Source organism: Mauremys reevesii, linkage group 24 (assembly GCF_016161935.1).
Source record: "Mauremys reevesii isolate NIE-2019 linkage group 24, ASM1616193v1, whole genome shotgun sequence".
NCBI classification, from domain to species: domain Eukaryota; kingdom Metazoa; phylum Chordata; order Testudines; family Geoemydidae; genus Mauremys; species Mauremys reevesii.
Window position 1 is genome coordinate 17,995,288 of NC_052646.1, and position 12,839 is coordinate 18,008,126.

General features: G+C 53.2%; 1 protein-coding gene across 1 annotated transcript in view; it reads right to left on the reverse strand.

The window, feature by feature from the left end:
- Window positions 1–12,299: 12,299 nt before the first annotated feature.
- The window catches only part of LOC120390572 (myeloid cell surface antigen CD33-like), a 35,979-nt gene continuing 35,439 nt past the window's right edge, over window positions 12,300–12,839 (reverse strand). The window contains exon 4 of the mRNA XM_039513305.1: window positions 12,300–12,625. Within this exon, the coding sequence (XP_039369239.1) occupies window positions 12,300–12,625 (326 nt within the window). The remainder of the gene's footprint in view (window positions 12,626–12,839) is intronic.

Sequence of the window (12,839 nt, forward strand, 5' to 3'; positions counted from 1 at the left end):
TGAATCCCGACTCCAATGGGAAGAACCGGGTGCGTGAGGAGACCTGCCTGGGACTGAGCAGGCGCGAGTGTCAGGGTGAGGGCTGTGGAGAGATGTGAGATTTCAAGACAGGAAAGGGAAGTCAGGGCGTGAATCTGGGCCCTAGAGCGTCTTGCAGAAGCCGGTTCCAGTGGCTGCAGATCTCGGTGCCATCGACGCAAGTGGGAGATTGTCCCAAATACAAACAGCTCCCATGGACAGCCGGCTTCTGACCCCACCGCGTGGGGGTGCGTACTGGCTGGGGGGACTGGCTGGGAGGGTAATGGGGCACACGGCCCTTCCCCTCTATAGGGCGCTGGCTCCAATCTGCCCCAGGGTGAGTTTGACACTCTGTATCTCAGGGAAACAACCTACACCCCCATTTTTATCGTTAGAAAATGACTGTGTGTATCCAATGCAAAGTTTGTCATTTCGGGTGTCTTCAGAAGGCTTGTGAGGCACTGAGCATTGCTCCCTCCAGCCAGGCCCATCTCCTTCTATAGATGGAGAGAGACTGACTGGGCTTCTGGCTTCCCTGGCCTTCTTATAAGCCCCTGGTGCTCAGTTTGGGGCATGGCCCCAGCTGCAGCCACTTCCCCAATCAGCCCAGCCTAAAGCCCCTTCCCAGGGCTGTTTTCAACCCCTTCAGGGCAGGAGCAGGGGTCCACCCTGCTACATATCCTAAAATAATAGTCAGTGTATGTATCTATCCAGTGTATGTGTGTGCGCACTGTCTATATGTACTCTCTCTCTCTCTGTATATATATGTGTGTGTATATGAGTGTGTATGTGTGTGTGCGCATGTATGTACGGTACAGAGCCATTTACGCACGACCAGTTTACGCGCGAATCCACTTAACACACCGTAGCACCATGCCTCCCCGTGCTACCTATTTAACACGCGAGACTCGTTATCACGCAGTACAGGAACTTGCTATATAGCGCTACAGATTTGCTCACTAACTCACTGAGATAGAAATCGACAGGAAGTGCGGAGCAGAATCGTGTTGTATGTTTTTCCCCGTGTTCGTAAAGACGTATCACGCACGCTTAGTCATAGTCACGCTACAGGGCAGAGGGCAAGCGTCAGTGTTCCTACAGTGGAGAAGAAAAGCTGCTGCAATACATCGAGCAAATAGCGGAGAAACCCAGGCCAAAGTTTGAAAAGACACTGGGATTGCCGAATCTGCTCTCCGAGGATGGAAAAACAATGAATATAAACTGAACGGCTTTGTACAAAATATCGATTCTGCCACGGGGCTTAAGTGAAAACGTGTGCACTATTCAGCAAAACCCATGAGAGAGAAAACCGTGTGCACGTGGTTTGCTCAGGAAAGGCTGAAAGGAATGCCCCTAAGGTGGGCCAACTCTTCAAGCCCAAGCGACCAAATTTGGAAATTTAACAGGGGATGAATCATTCCAAGCCAGCAAGGGGTTTATAAGTCGTTTTAAAAAGCGTCATGGCACAGCACAGTTATCGATTTCTTTTGGCACGTGCCAAAAAGTGAGTTTTATTCCTATTTGCAAGTTTACAGTTTCTGTGATTCTCTGACATGTCTAGACACCAAGGATTCTTCTGTGCTTGGACCAATCTTAGCACATAGTAGGTGCTACTGTAACACAAAGACAAACACAATCAATTCAGCATTTCTGGCTTTGTGGTAACTGCATTGGCTTGCAGGGATCAGTAACTAGCATCACCTGGTCTACTCTGTTCTCGCAGGGGGTCTCAAACTTCATTTTACCATAACCCCCTTCTGACAGCAAACATTACTACACGACCCCAGGAGGGGGGATCAAAGTCTGAGCCCACCGGAGCCCAGGCAGTGAGTCTCGGGCTTTGGTCTCCGGCTACAGCAAGTCTAAGCCAGCCTTGGTGACCCCATTAAAATGGGGTCGTGACCCACTTTGAGGTCCTGATCCACAGTTTGAGAGCCACTGCTCTAGAGGCTATCGTACTGCGCTCGACACCGGGGTATCTGAACGCCTTCTGGTCATCACAGAGCGAATGAAGTAATCCAGGGCTGGCCTTAGCCACGGGTGAACGGGGCTGTAACGGGTTGGGTCACAGAGACCCCCTTGGGACTGTCACCTGATGTGCTGACACTACCTCAGAGCCCATTTTCCCTGCCATCTTGGGACTGCAGAAACCTGCCTTGTTGAGCCAGACATGCCAGCCTGCTGCAACACAGACCCAGGGTCTGAACCACACCTGCAAGCCGCAGACTTAAATGAAAATGACTTAGCACGTGCTCCTGTCTCCAGCACCCAGAGACCCAGCTCCCAATGGGATCCAAACCCCAAATAAATTTGTTTTACTCTGTATAAAGCTTATCAAGGGGAAACTCATGAATTGTCCACCCTCTCTAACACTGATGGAGAGAGATGCACAGCTGTTTGCTCCCCAGGTATAAATCATTAACTCTGGGTTAATTAATAAACAAAAGTGATTTTATTAAGTATCAAAAACAGGATTTAAGTGGTTTCAAGTAATAACAGACACAACAAAGTAAGGCACCAAGCAAAATAAAACAAAACACGCCAGTCTAAGCCTAATACATCAAGAAACTGAATACAGGTAAATCTCACCCTCAGAGATGTTCCAATAAGCTTCTTTCGCAGACTAGACTCCTTCCTAGTCTGGGCCCAATCCTCTCCCCTGGTTCAATTCTTGTTAGCTCCAGCTCAGTTGGTACGTAGGGGATTTCTTCATGACCAGATTACCTTCAGCGCATTTACCTGTCCAGTACAAGGGCTGGTCAGGGACGTGGACTTTTGCTGTCTATGACAATTATTCTGTCCCCATGATACTGGGCAACCACTTGGCCCATCACGTTGAGCCGCCAGAAACAGAGGGAGTGGTTACACGCAGCCAAGCCAGACGAGCTGCTGCACCCATACCTGTTCCTGAGCCATCCACCGGGACCCCGTCTGTGTTACCAGAGACCCAGACAGAGGTGGTGGAACCAGATCCCAGGCCAACACCTACAGCGGCCATAGTACAGCCAGTCCCAGAACCGGAACTGGAAGAGCAAGCAGCGCCAGCACCGGCGCCAGCGATTACAACTCCACCACCAGAGGGCGACAACGGGCCTGAACTGGAAAAACCAGCAGACAACCCTACCCAAGAGGCTCAGCCGAAGCCTGAAATGACACCTTGTGCACCAGCGGGGAGCGGTTCACAGTCAACAGAAACAATCTCATCACCTACATCACTTCCAGAGGAACTGGTGTCTCCCGCCTCAAGGGAACAGTTCCAGACAGAGCAGGAAGCCGATGACAGCCTCAAGAAAGCATGGGCGGCAGCACGCAGCATCCCACCGCTGCCACCATGTCATGGGATCTCACCCCCACTTTGAGCTTGTGGGTTCAAAGATGGGGACCCGCAGGTATTCTCCCCCCACCCTAACGCTTAGGGTAGGATTCCTTCTCGCTGCCACCACCCGATTATTCGGTGAATCGGGACACCCCTCTGTTCCCCCCTGTCTCCCTTCCAAGACACTCCCTGGGAACACAGATCCACTCACAGAGGAGGAACCTTCCCCCTCCCTCTCCTGCTCTCTCTCTGCTTGGAGACAACCCTTGTCTCCACAGAGTGGCGCCTAGCTTCCTTCCCCTGAATCCACAGGTAAGGAACTTAACCAAGTCCTGAACTTAAAAGAGTTTATTAAAAGAATAAAAGAAAGAAGAGAAAAAATACACAATCTCTATGAATCCAAGATAGACATTCATAGGGTCTAATCTTAGTAATCCCTGGAGAAATTTCTCCCTTTTCCTCAGTACAAACAATACAGGCAAAATTACGAATAATCAATACAAACACACAGAGTTGCAGACACAGGATTCTTATATGAAATTACCCAGTACTTCTAATACTCACTAGCTTGAATAGAAGAAATTAGTTCAGAGAGATGAGCAGACTTGATTAAGCGTCTGGTCTGGTGTAGGTCCAGACGGCTAAGAACTCAGAACAAAGAACACAGAGACCCAAGTTCCCGCTCTCTGGGATTTTCAAATTCTCTTCCCTGATTGGTCCTTTGGTCAGGTGTTTCACCAGGTCTGTGTTAACCCTTTACAGGTAGAACTTAACCCTTAACTAACTACTTATGACAGGGCCCAATCCTCTCCCCTGGTTCAATTCTTGTTAGCTCCAGCTCAGTTGGTACGTAGGGGATTTCTTCATGACCAGCAGCCCCCTTTGTTCTGCTCCACCCCCTTTTATATCTTTGGCACAAGGAGGGAATCGTTAGTCTCTCCTTCCTTCCCACCCCTCCTTCTAACTGGAGAAGCACCAGGTTAAAGATGGATTCCAGGTTAGGTGACGTGATCACATGTCCCGTGAGCCCCCCCTCCATTCCTCCAGGACTGGCCTGCACGTATGCACTGGAGACTTGCAGGTAAACAGAGCCATCCACAGTCAATTGTCCTAGCTAATGGGAGCCATTAAGATTCCAAGCCACCATTAGTGGCCCACACGTTGCATAATTACAATAGGACCTCAGAGTTATGCTACATATTCCTAGATTCAGGTACAAGAATGATACATTCATACAACTAGGAGGACCACACTCAGTAGATTATAAGCTTTGTAATGATCCCTTACAAGAGACCTTTTGCATAAAGCATATTCCAGTTAAGTTATATTCACACTCATACACATATTTTTATAAAGCATGATGGAGTGCAACGTCACAGGGGCGCCTCCGCAGCAGGGGTGTCCCTCCCCCTGCTGGCTTCTGCAGCCCCGTGGCTCCTGCCCCCTGCCTTGGAGCCACCCTGGCCAGCTGCTCCTGGGAGATTCCTGTCTGCTGTAAGGAGCGGGGGGGGGGGGCTAGGATGTCAGCCTGTTCCCTGTCCTCCCAATGAGCCCCATCTCCGCAGAGCAGGTGGGGTGGGGGACAGGGCTCACCCAGAGTGGGACGGCGCTGCTGTGTCTCAAGGAGCTTTCCTTCAGCCTGCAAAGAGCTGCTCTCTTAAAGGGGCGGCATGTGGTCTCGCACACACTCCCCCAGCTCACACACACCCCAGCTAACACACACTGTCTCTTTCACACTCACTCCACCCAACACATACTTATCTTACTGTTGTTACTTGTTACTTCCTGCAATGCACATACATGCTCTGTAATTTTATTCTTTCAAAGTGCCGTTAGTTGAGTTTGTTGACTGGTCTCTGCATTTCATAATTTTATTTCTCTCTTAAGCTCACACTGAATTCTTTGAGTAGTGAGTTCTAAACTGCCTAACCTGTCCGGGCTGGAGTAATTAGCATTAGTATCATATTGTGCTTTGCCATTCATTATGTAAATTGGCACAATCAAATAATAGCATCCTCCTAGAATGTAACTGTAGCTTTTACTTACTTTAGTAATTCCAGATTCAAAAACATTAGCTAAACACAGAACTATAGACACTACGCAGATGAAAGTCGCTTATTTTCAAATTGTATTTTTAGTTATAGCTGTAAATTAACTTAACATTTGCATGAAAATAACTGCAGTTCCAACTGTGAGACCAATAGCAATGGTGGAGTCAAATGTTAGTGAGTCACATATAAATACACGATTGTGGTTGATAAACATAAATGCCAAAAGAATTAGAAACATTAATTCCCTTTCTTAATAAAAGAGAAAAAAACCCTTAATCACATATGTTAAAATTATGTTTTTAGTTGAAAATAATTGACTAAAATAGAGGCGATTTGGCAGTAACACAGTGTGTCTGTTTCAGAAATAAGACGATATTATTTATTTTTATTTATCTCTACTAAAGATTGTGCACAAAGTATCAGACGTGTGTTTCTGATAGCTGCGTTAAAGCTCCAGAACTGATACCTCAAGGCTTGGAATTGGGAATATCTCACTCTATTAGCTCCTGATTGTTCTAAATTTACATATAAGATTTAAACGTGGCTTTAATGGGCGTTTGTATATATATTTTCTTTCTTTATATAACAACTAGATGCAGTGCTCCTGTCAGCGAATCGCTAACTTATTATCTGCAAAGCCCTGAAAGCCCTGAGTAGTCCCTTGAATCATGGTTAAAGTTTCCTCCCCCTGCCCCAAGTCTGAACTGGTGCCCCCCCAGGTGAGCCAGGAGTGGCCAGGGGGCTGCGGGAGGCCGTTGGCTCTGGCGAGATGCAGCCCACGTGTGACAGCACGGAGCCTTGAGCCACATGCCGAGCACCAGGCACCACAAGCCCCAGCAGCAGCGCAGGAGGGTGGCAACACCCCATGTGCAAGGCCCCCCCGACTTCTGCGCTGCTGCTAGCGGTGGCGCTGCCTTCAGAGCTGGGTGCCCGGCCAGCCCCCGCCAGTATCAGGCCTCCCTGCCAGGGCTTAATTTGAGTCACAGCTGAGCTCTGGCATCTCTTTCAATACAAATTAAACACCGGGGAGGCAACAGGGCCCATTGGCCTCACCCGGGGTGTCTGTCCCCCATCTGAGCCTTCGTTCTCTGTTTCCTCAGTCCCTTGAGTTTCTAATTCCCTGTTGGCTCTTCGGTGGCTAAAGAATGGCCCGATCTACACGCCGGACTCGGGCACTGTGGATTCCCTGTCACCCGGCCTGTCCTTCCTTCTGCTTCCATGAGAGCAGCAGGGTGTCCTGAGAGAGAGAAATTATGGGGTTTGTCAGTGGCTGGCAGTCGAGATGATAGATAGATAGATAGATGGTGGGTGGGATGGTAGGCGAATAGGCAGATGGGTGGGTGAATAGGTAGGTAGGCCCTGTGTTAGGTGGGTAGATGGGTACATAGGTGGGTGGGTAGGTAGGTAGTTGGGTAGGTAGATAGATAGGAGGTATGTGGGTACGTAGGTTGGTAGATCAGTAGGTGGGTAGGTCAGTGGGTGGTTGGGTCAGTGGGTTGATAGCTAGGCGGGGTAGTAGGTAGATGGCTGGGTCAATGGGTACATAGGTAGGTCAGTGAGTGTGTGGGTGAGTAGGTGAGTGGGTGGGTGAGTTTGTAGGTAGGTAGCTAGAGGAGGGGTAGTTGGGAAGGTCGGTGGGTAGGTCGGTGGGTGGGAAGGTCGGTAGGTGGGTCGGCCATCATGGATTCTTGGGCTCCCCACCTATCCTTCCTTCTGCTTACATGACAGCAGCAGGGTCTCCTGGGAGAGAAAGATTCTGGGGTATTTATGTGGCTGGCAGTCTGGATAGATAGGTGGGTGGGTGGGGATGAATAGATGCATAGATGGGTGTATAGGGACAGAGTTGGGTGGGTGGGTGGATAGATGGTAGGTAGGTGGGTAGATTGGTGGGTAGGTAGATGGGTAGGGGGGTAGATGGGTACATGGGTAGGTTGGTGGGTGGGTCGGTAGCTGAGTTACCGTCTGTAATAGAGCAGGGTGAGGTAATACGCCAGGAAGAATCCAGTCGCCGCGAAGACGAGTTTGCAGCTGATTTCAATAAATGCCCGAATGAGGCCACCTGTGGGAAACGGAACAAGCTGAGAGTCTGGGATAGATCCCTGAAATTCCTGCCCGAACCAGCCAGCCCGCCCCATCCCCACTCCTCTTCCAGCTCAGGGTGCTGATGGCCTCGTCCCTCTGGGCCCAGAAGCTGACATGCAGGGCCCCCCGTGAGCCGTTCCCAGCCAGGGACACCCCGTCCACCTGCCACTGGAGCCTGGGTGGGGGGTGGGAGTGCAGGGAGGAGCTGCAGCTGATACCGAGCCCCTGGCGTTGGCAGGACGAGTTCAGCCCGGTCCCCGGCCGGGGACTGCCTGGGGAGAGCAGGAGACACAGCGACAATAGTCAGAGAGAGAAACTCAGGGGCAGGGAGCTTCCCAGCTCAACCTCACTCACATCCAGTGGCAGGGAGTCCTGTTATTTAACCCCCGCACACCCGTGGCAGGGAGTCCCATGAGTAAACCTCACTCACACTCGACGAGCAGCTTGATCATCCCATGGGCAGAGCTCTCCTCTCTCTGGGCCCATCACCCGTACAGCCCCCGATCCTCAGCCATCACGTTGGGAAGCTCCAGTCACAGCTGGCTCGCCCCCCCAGCCCAGCGCGGGGGGGCTGCTCATGACAGAGCAGAGGAACCGAGGGGAATCACCCTCCTGGGCCGTGAGCTGTGAGCCTCTCCCCCCTCCCCCCAGCACAGTGCCCCCCACTGACTCTCCACCCCACTCCCAGCAGCACAGCTCGCCCCACTGATGCCCTGCTCTGTTTGGCACAGCGTCCCCTAGCGCCTTACGCTGCACGTGCACACGCAGGGCCTGGCTGGCCGACCCAAAGGGTGTAGCCCTGAGGATTAATCTGTTGGTCTGTATAAAATGTCTTTTTGATAAAAGTGTGTAGGCTGCATAGATTAATAGAATTTGCAATAAGCTGTAATGAAGATACCTAGAAGCTTCTAGACCAGACATCCTGGCCTATTTCCTCTGTGATGCTGAAAGCAACCTTTAAGACCCTTACTCAGAAAAGTGATAATAGGAAACAAACCTACGCAAATTGTCTAGGGACTTTTCGAATGTCTGCTAACCTTTCACCTAGTTAGGGTAAAAAGGAGGGTATTTTTGACCACAAATGTAACACATACACCCGCAGATGCGTCATTTAATACGTACACAAAGGTCAGCCTATGAAAACAGGTACCCTCACCTTTCCATGGGGGAAAGACAAATTTGGGCATAGGAGGAAGGATTTCTCCCTATAAAAAGGGTGGTAATCCTCCATTAGGGCAGGCGATCCATCTCTCTGTTTCCTTATCGTCTCAACCTGCTTCGAAGCCTCTTTCTCCTGTGAAAGCTGTCAATACTAAGTCGTAGTATTAATTCTTTTCAAAGTTGTGAGTATGAACAAATTCTTATTTCTGAGCATTTAGGTTAAAAAGAGTTTAACTCATAACCTCTATCAATAGGTGTGAACAACACCCTCTTTGCTGCAAAGTGCATTAGAGCTGTGTAATATCATCTCATATCTCTTAAAGAACTGTGATATTTTGTAACTTTGTAATCAAACTGCTTTTAACATTTTACATTTACTTCTTGTTTTATTGGTTTTAAATAAAAGGTCTTGTTTGATTAAACTTTGTCTCAGTGTAAATTCCTGTTATACCCCAATCTCCTTGTATTAAATTCTGTGAAGCCTGATTCAAGACGAACTTTTATCTTCTGATCACACATATTGGCGAGCCATACCCATATTATTAATATCTATTAATTATTACTAACATTCTTAATTAATTAGAAAATTAATTATTAAATAAAACTAAATTAAGTGGATACATTCCACTGTCCCTACTAACCCTCCCCAAATCAGGCAACAAGGGATTCTTGGCCCAGCACCGATACTCCCCAGCGTCCCCTCTGCTGAGATTCGGCAGCTCCAGGCGCCCGGCCCCTCCCTGGCCCTCGCCCAATGTGGAGACGTAGCAGCTCTGGGGTCGGAGCACAATCTTGGTGACTTTCCATGGCAGCAGGTCTCCGTTGCAGAGATCGACCCCTGACCCATCTCCTCTCCACTGCCCAGCGCCCCCTAGTGCCACCCTGGGGTCTGGAAACAGAGAGAACATGGCCCGCTCCCCCCCCCCACCCTCCCTACAATCCTATGGCTTCCCTCGGGCTCTCCCCTCTGGGCACGGACCAGCCTGGTCCGGCTGAGCCTGGGGTGAGGCCCTGAGTGCGGGCAGAGCGTGACTAGGATGTGCTCACTGATTCTCGGGGCTTCCAGTCCGTTGCTGGTCAGGGTCCCAGTGGTGTTGGGGAGCCCGGTCGGGTCTGTAACACAAACGAGACAGGGGGGATCAAGGAAGGCTGGACAGCACTGGTGACTATACAGACACCCCTCACCCAGCGTGGGGACGTAGCCAGCTCTGGGGTGGGTGCACAATCTCGGTGCCTTTCCATGGCAGCAGGGCCGTTGCAACCATTTAGGTGACCTAGGCGGTTGCCTAGGACACTAGGATTTGGGGGGTGGCATTTTCTTTGTCAGCGACCACGGCAGCCGGATCTTCGGCCGCCCCAGTCGCCGCTGGCATTTAGGCAGAGGGAGCTGGGGCAGGGGAATGCGGGGAGGGCTGCCTGCAGCAAGAAAGAGGGGGGGCAGCATGTAGGGAAATCCCTGCCCCAGCTCACCCCTGCCCCACCTCCTCCCCGAGCACGCTGTGGCTGCTTCACTTCTCCCACCTCCCAGGCGTGCGGCACCTAAGCTGATTGGTCCTGCAATCCTGAGAGGTTGGAGAAGTGAAGCAACGACGGTGTGCTCGGGCAGGAGGTGGGACAGGGGTGAGCTGGGGCAGCGGGGGTGCCTCAGGGTAGAGGGTGGGGAGCTACAGTGGGGGGGCACATCAGGGTGGAGGTGGGGAGCTACTGCAGGATGGGCACCTCATGACGGGGGCTCGGGGATGGGTGAGGGCGCAAGGTGGAAGTTTCCCCTAGGGCACAAAACAACCTTGCACCGGCCCTGCATGGCATCAGGTCTCCATCACACAGATCAGTTCCTAACCCATCTCCTCCCTGCCGCCCAGCGCCCCCTATTGCTGCCCCGCCGGCTGGAGACAGAGGGAACCGGGTTCTCTCCCTTCACAACCCTCCCCACAGTCCTGAGGCTGTCTTGGGCTCTCCCCTCCAGGCACAGATCAGCCTGGCTCAGCTGAGCCTGGTGCCTGGCCCTGAGCGTGGGCAGAGCGTGACAAGGAGATTCCCAGGGCTCGCAGCGCGGCCTCTCACCGGGGCGTCCGGTCCTGGTCCCAGTGGTGTTGGGGAGCCTGGTCGGGTCTGTAACACAAACCAGACAGGGGGGATCAGGGGGGCTGGACAGCACCGGGGGGGGTGTCACTAGTGATCACCGAGCCTAGACATGGCCCCTCGCTGTGAGCTCAGCTGGGGGACGGGAATGTCCCCGAAGTGACACATGGCCCGTGGGGGGGAAGGGAAGCGACAGACCCCACTGAGTCCCACCCAAGAGGCGCCCGACGGAACCCAGGGGCCGGGTTAGGGCCGCACCGGGGAACCAGAACCGTGGGAAATGGAAACCCAAGGGACCAAACTGGTTTGTCAAAAAATGGCCTAATTGGCAGAGTCACTAACGAGGGGCCGGGCTGCTTCAGCCTGGGTACTTGAGCAAGTGCCACCAGCGCCACTGTCTGCCAGGTGCCTGGGCATTCACTGTCCTGCTCCCCAAACGTGTCCTCCCCAGGGCAGGACAGAGCCAGGAGTCTAAATAACCCCACTCCCACCCCCGACCCTACCACGACCAGGGACATCAGACACCCTCGTCATGGGTCCTTGCCTTCCCCCCTCGGTTCGTCTCTCCCCAGCCCTCTCCTTTTGCCTTCTGGCTTGGCCGGCCAGGCCTGGGTTTTTGCAGACTGGCTGCTCCCAGAGGGGCGGCTAAAAGCAAAACCCAGAACAGCCGGACGCTGGTACCGGCTGGCCAGCCTGGCAGGTTCCATCCATGCTGCCCTCAAAGCCCCGAGGATCTGACGGTCAGAGCCTGGGTCCGTTGGGTTGGGCTTGCGGGGCTCAGGCTGTGGGTCTCTGATTGCAGCACGGACGTTTCCTCCGAGGTCTGTGTAGACGTTCGGGGTCGGGCTGGGGCCTGGGCTCAGACACATGTGGGGAACTGGGGACAAGTTCCTGTTAAATCTCCCTCCGGCTGAGGGAACAAGGGCCGTCCTCACAGTGATGCCTGATTTGATCCTTCACCTTGCAAAGGCAGCTGCTGATTTCCCCTCTTCCCTGGATCTGCAGGCCATTTAACGGGGGTTTGCCCTGGAGCAGGGCGGCCCGAGGTATCTGGGTACATAACCCAGAGCATGTTTACTGCCAGACAGTGACTGGGTCCTGTTAACCCTCTACCCCATATAGAGCATCCACCGGGATCCATCAGGAATTGGAGGGATGTGGAGATGCGGTGGGACAGCCTGGGGGGGGGGGGATCTCAGGGCGAACTGGGGTGGCTGGTGTGAGGTGGGGAATCCCAGCAAGGGGGGGATTGGAATGTGGGGGTGGATCCCAGCACAGGAGGATTCTGGGGGAAGGGCAGGTAGGGGGTAGAGAGGATCCCAGAAGAGAAGGGCCTGGGGCTGTGGATGGGAGGGCAGAGCCATAGCCAAGGGGGGGGGGCAGGAAGGGGTGAAGATCCCAAGGGAGAAGGGGCTGCACGGTGTGGAGGGAAGGGGCCTGGAGTAGAATTGGCTGAGGGTGCCTGGTGAGGGGTGGGGATCCCAGCACAGGGCTGAGTTGGGGGAGGGGCTGGAGGGCAGGGCTGGGGAGCCCAGGGGGGGGATCCCAGCAGAGGGGGCTGGGGGCTGGTGTGGAGGGGCTGGGGGGGGTCACTCACAGCCAACTTCGAGCCGGACGGTTCTGCGGGTGGAAGGTCCCTGTGGCCTGTAGGTGACGCTGCAGACGAGCTTTTTGCCGTGGTCCCCCAGGCCGGGCGTGAAGCTGAGCGTGGAACTGTGGGCCCAGGTGCCGTTCCCCAGCTGGGCTGAGACGTTCTGGGCTGTGTCGCTGAATGGTCCCGTCCAGGTCACTCGGGGAGGGGGCCCGGAGCAGCGCCCAGGGGCCGTGCAGGTCACATTCACCGGCTCCCCTGCCAGCAGCGTCCCTGGCAGCCCCCGCGCTGGCGAGATCTGGATCTCTGGCTCCTCCGTCAGCCCTGAGACACGGAGAGAGGGGAGAGAATCACTCGGGGAGACGTGGCCTTTCCCCTCCGGGGGCACCATCCCTGATCTGGCCCCAGGGTGGGGACTGGCTGGCTCAGGGGGGCTGATGAGCGGTGCCATAAATATAGAGGGAAGAGTAACAACTCTCTTTGTGCAGTAGCATCAAATCCCTCATTGGCAGCTGTACTAAATCGCCTTCCCTGTACG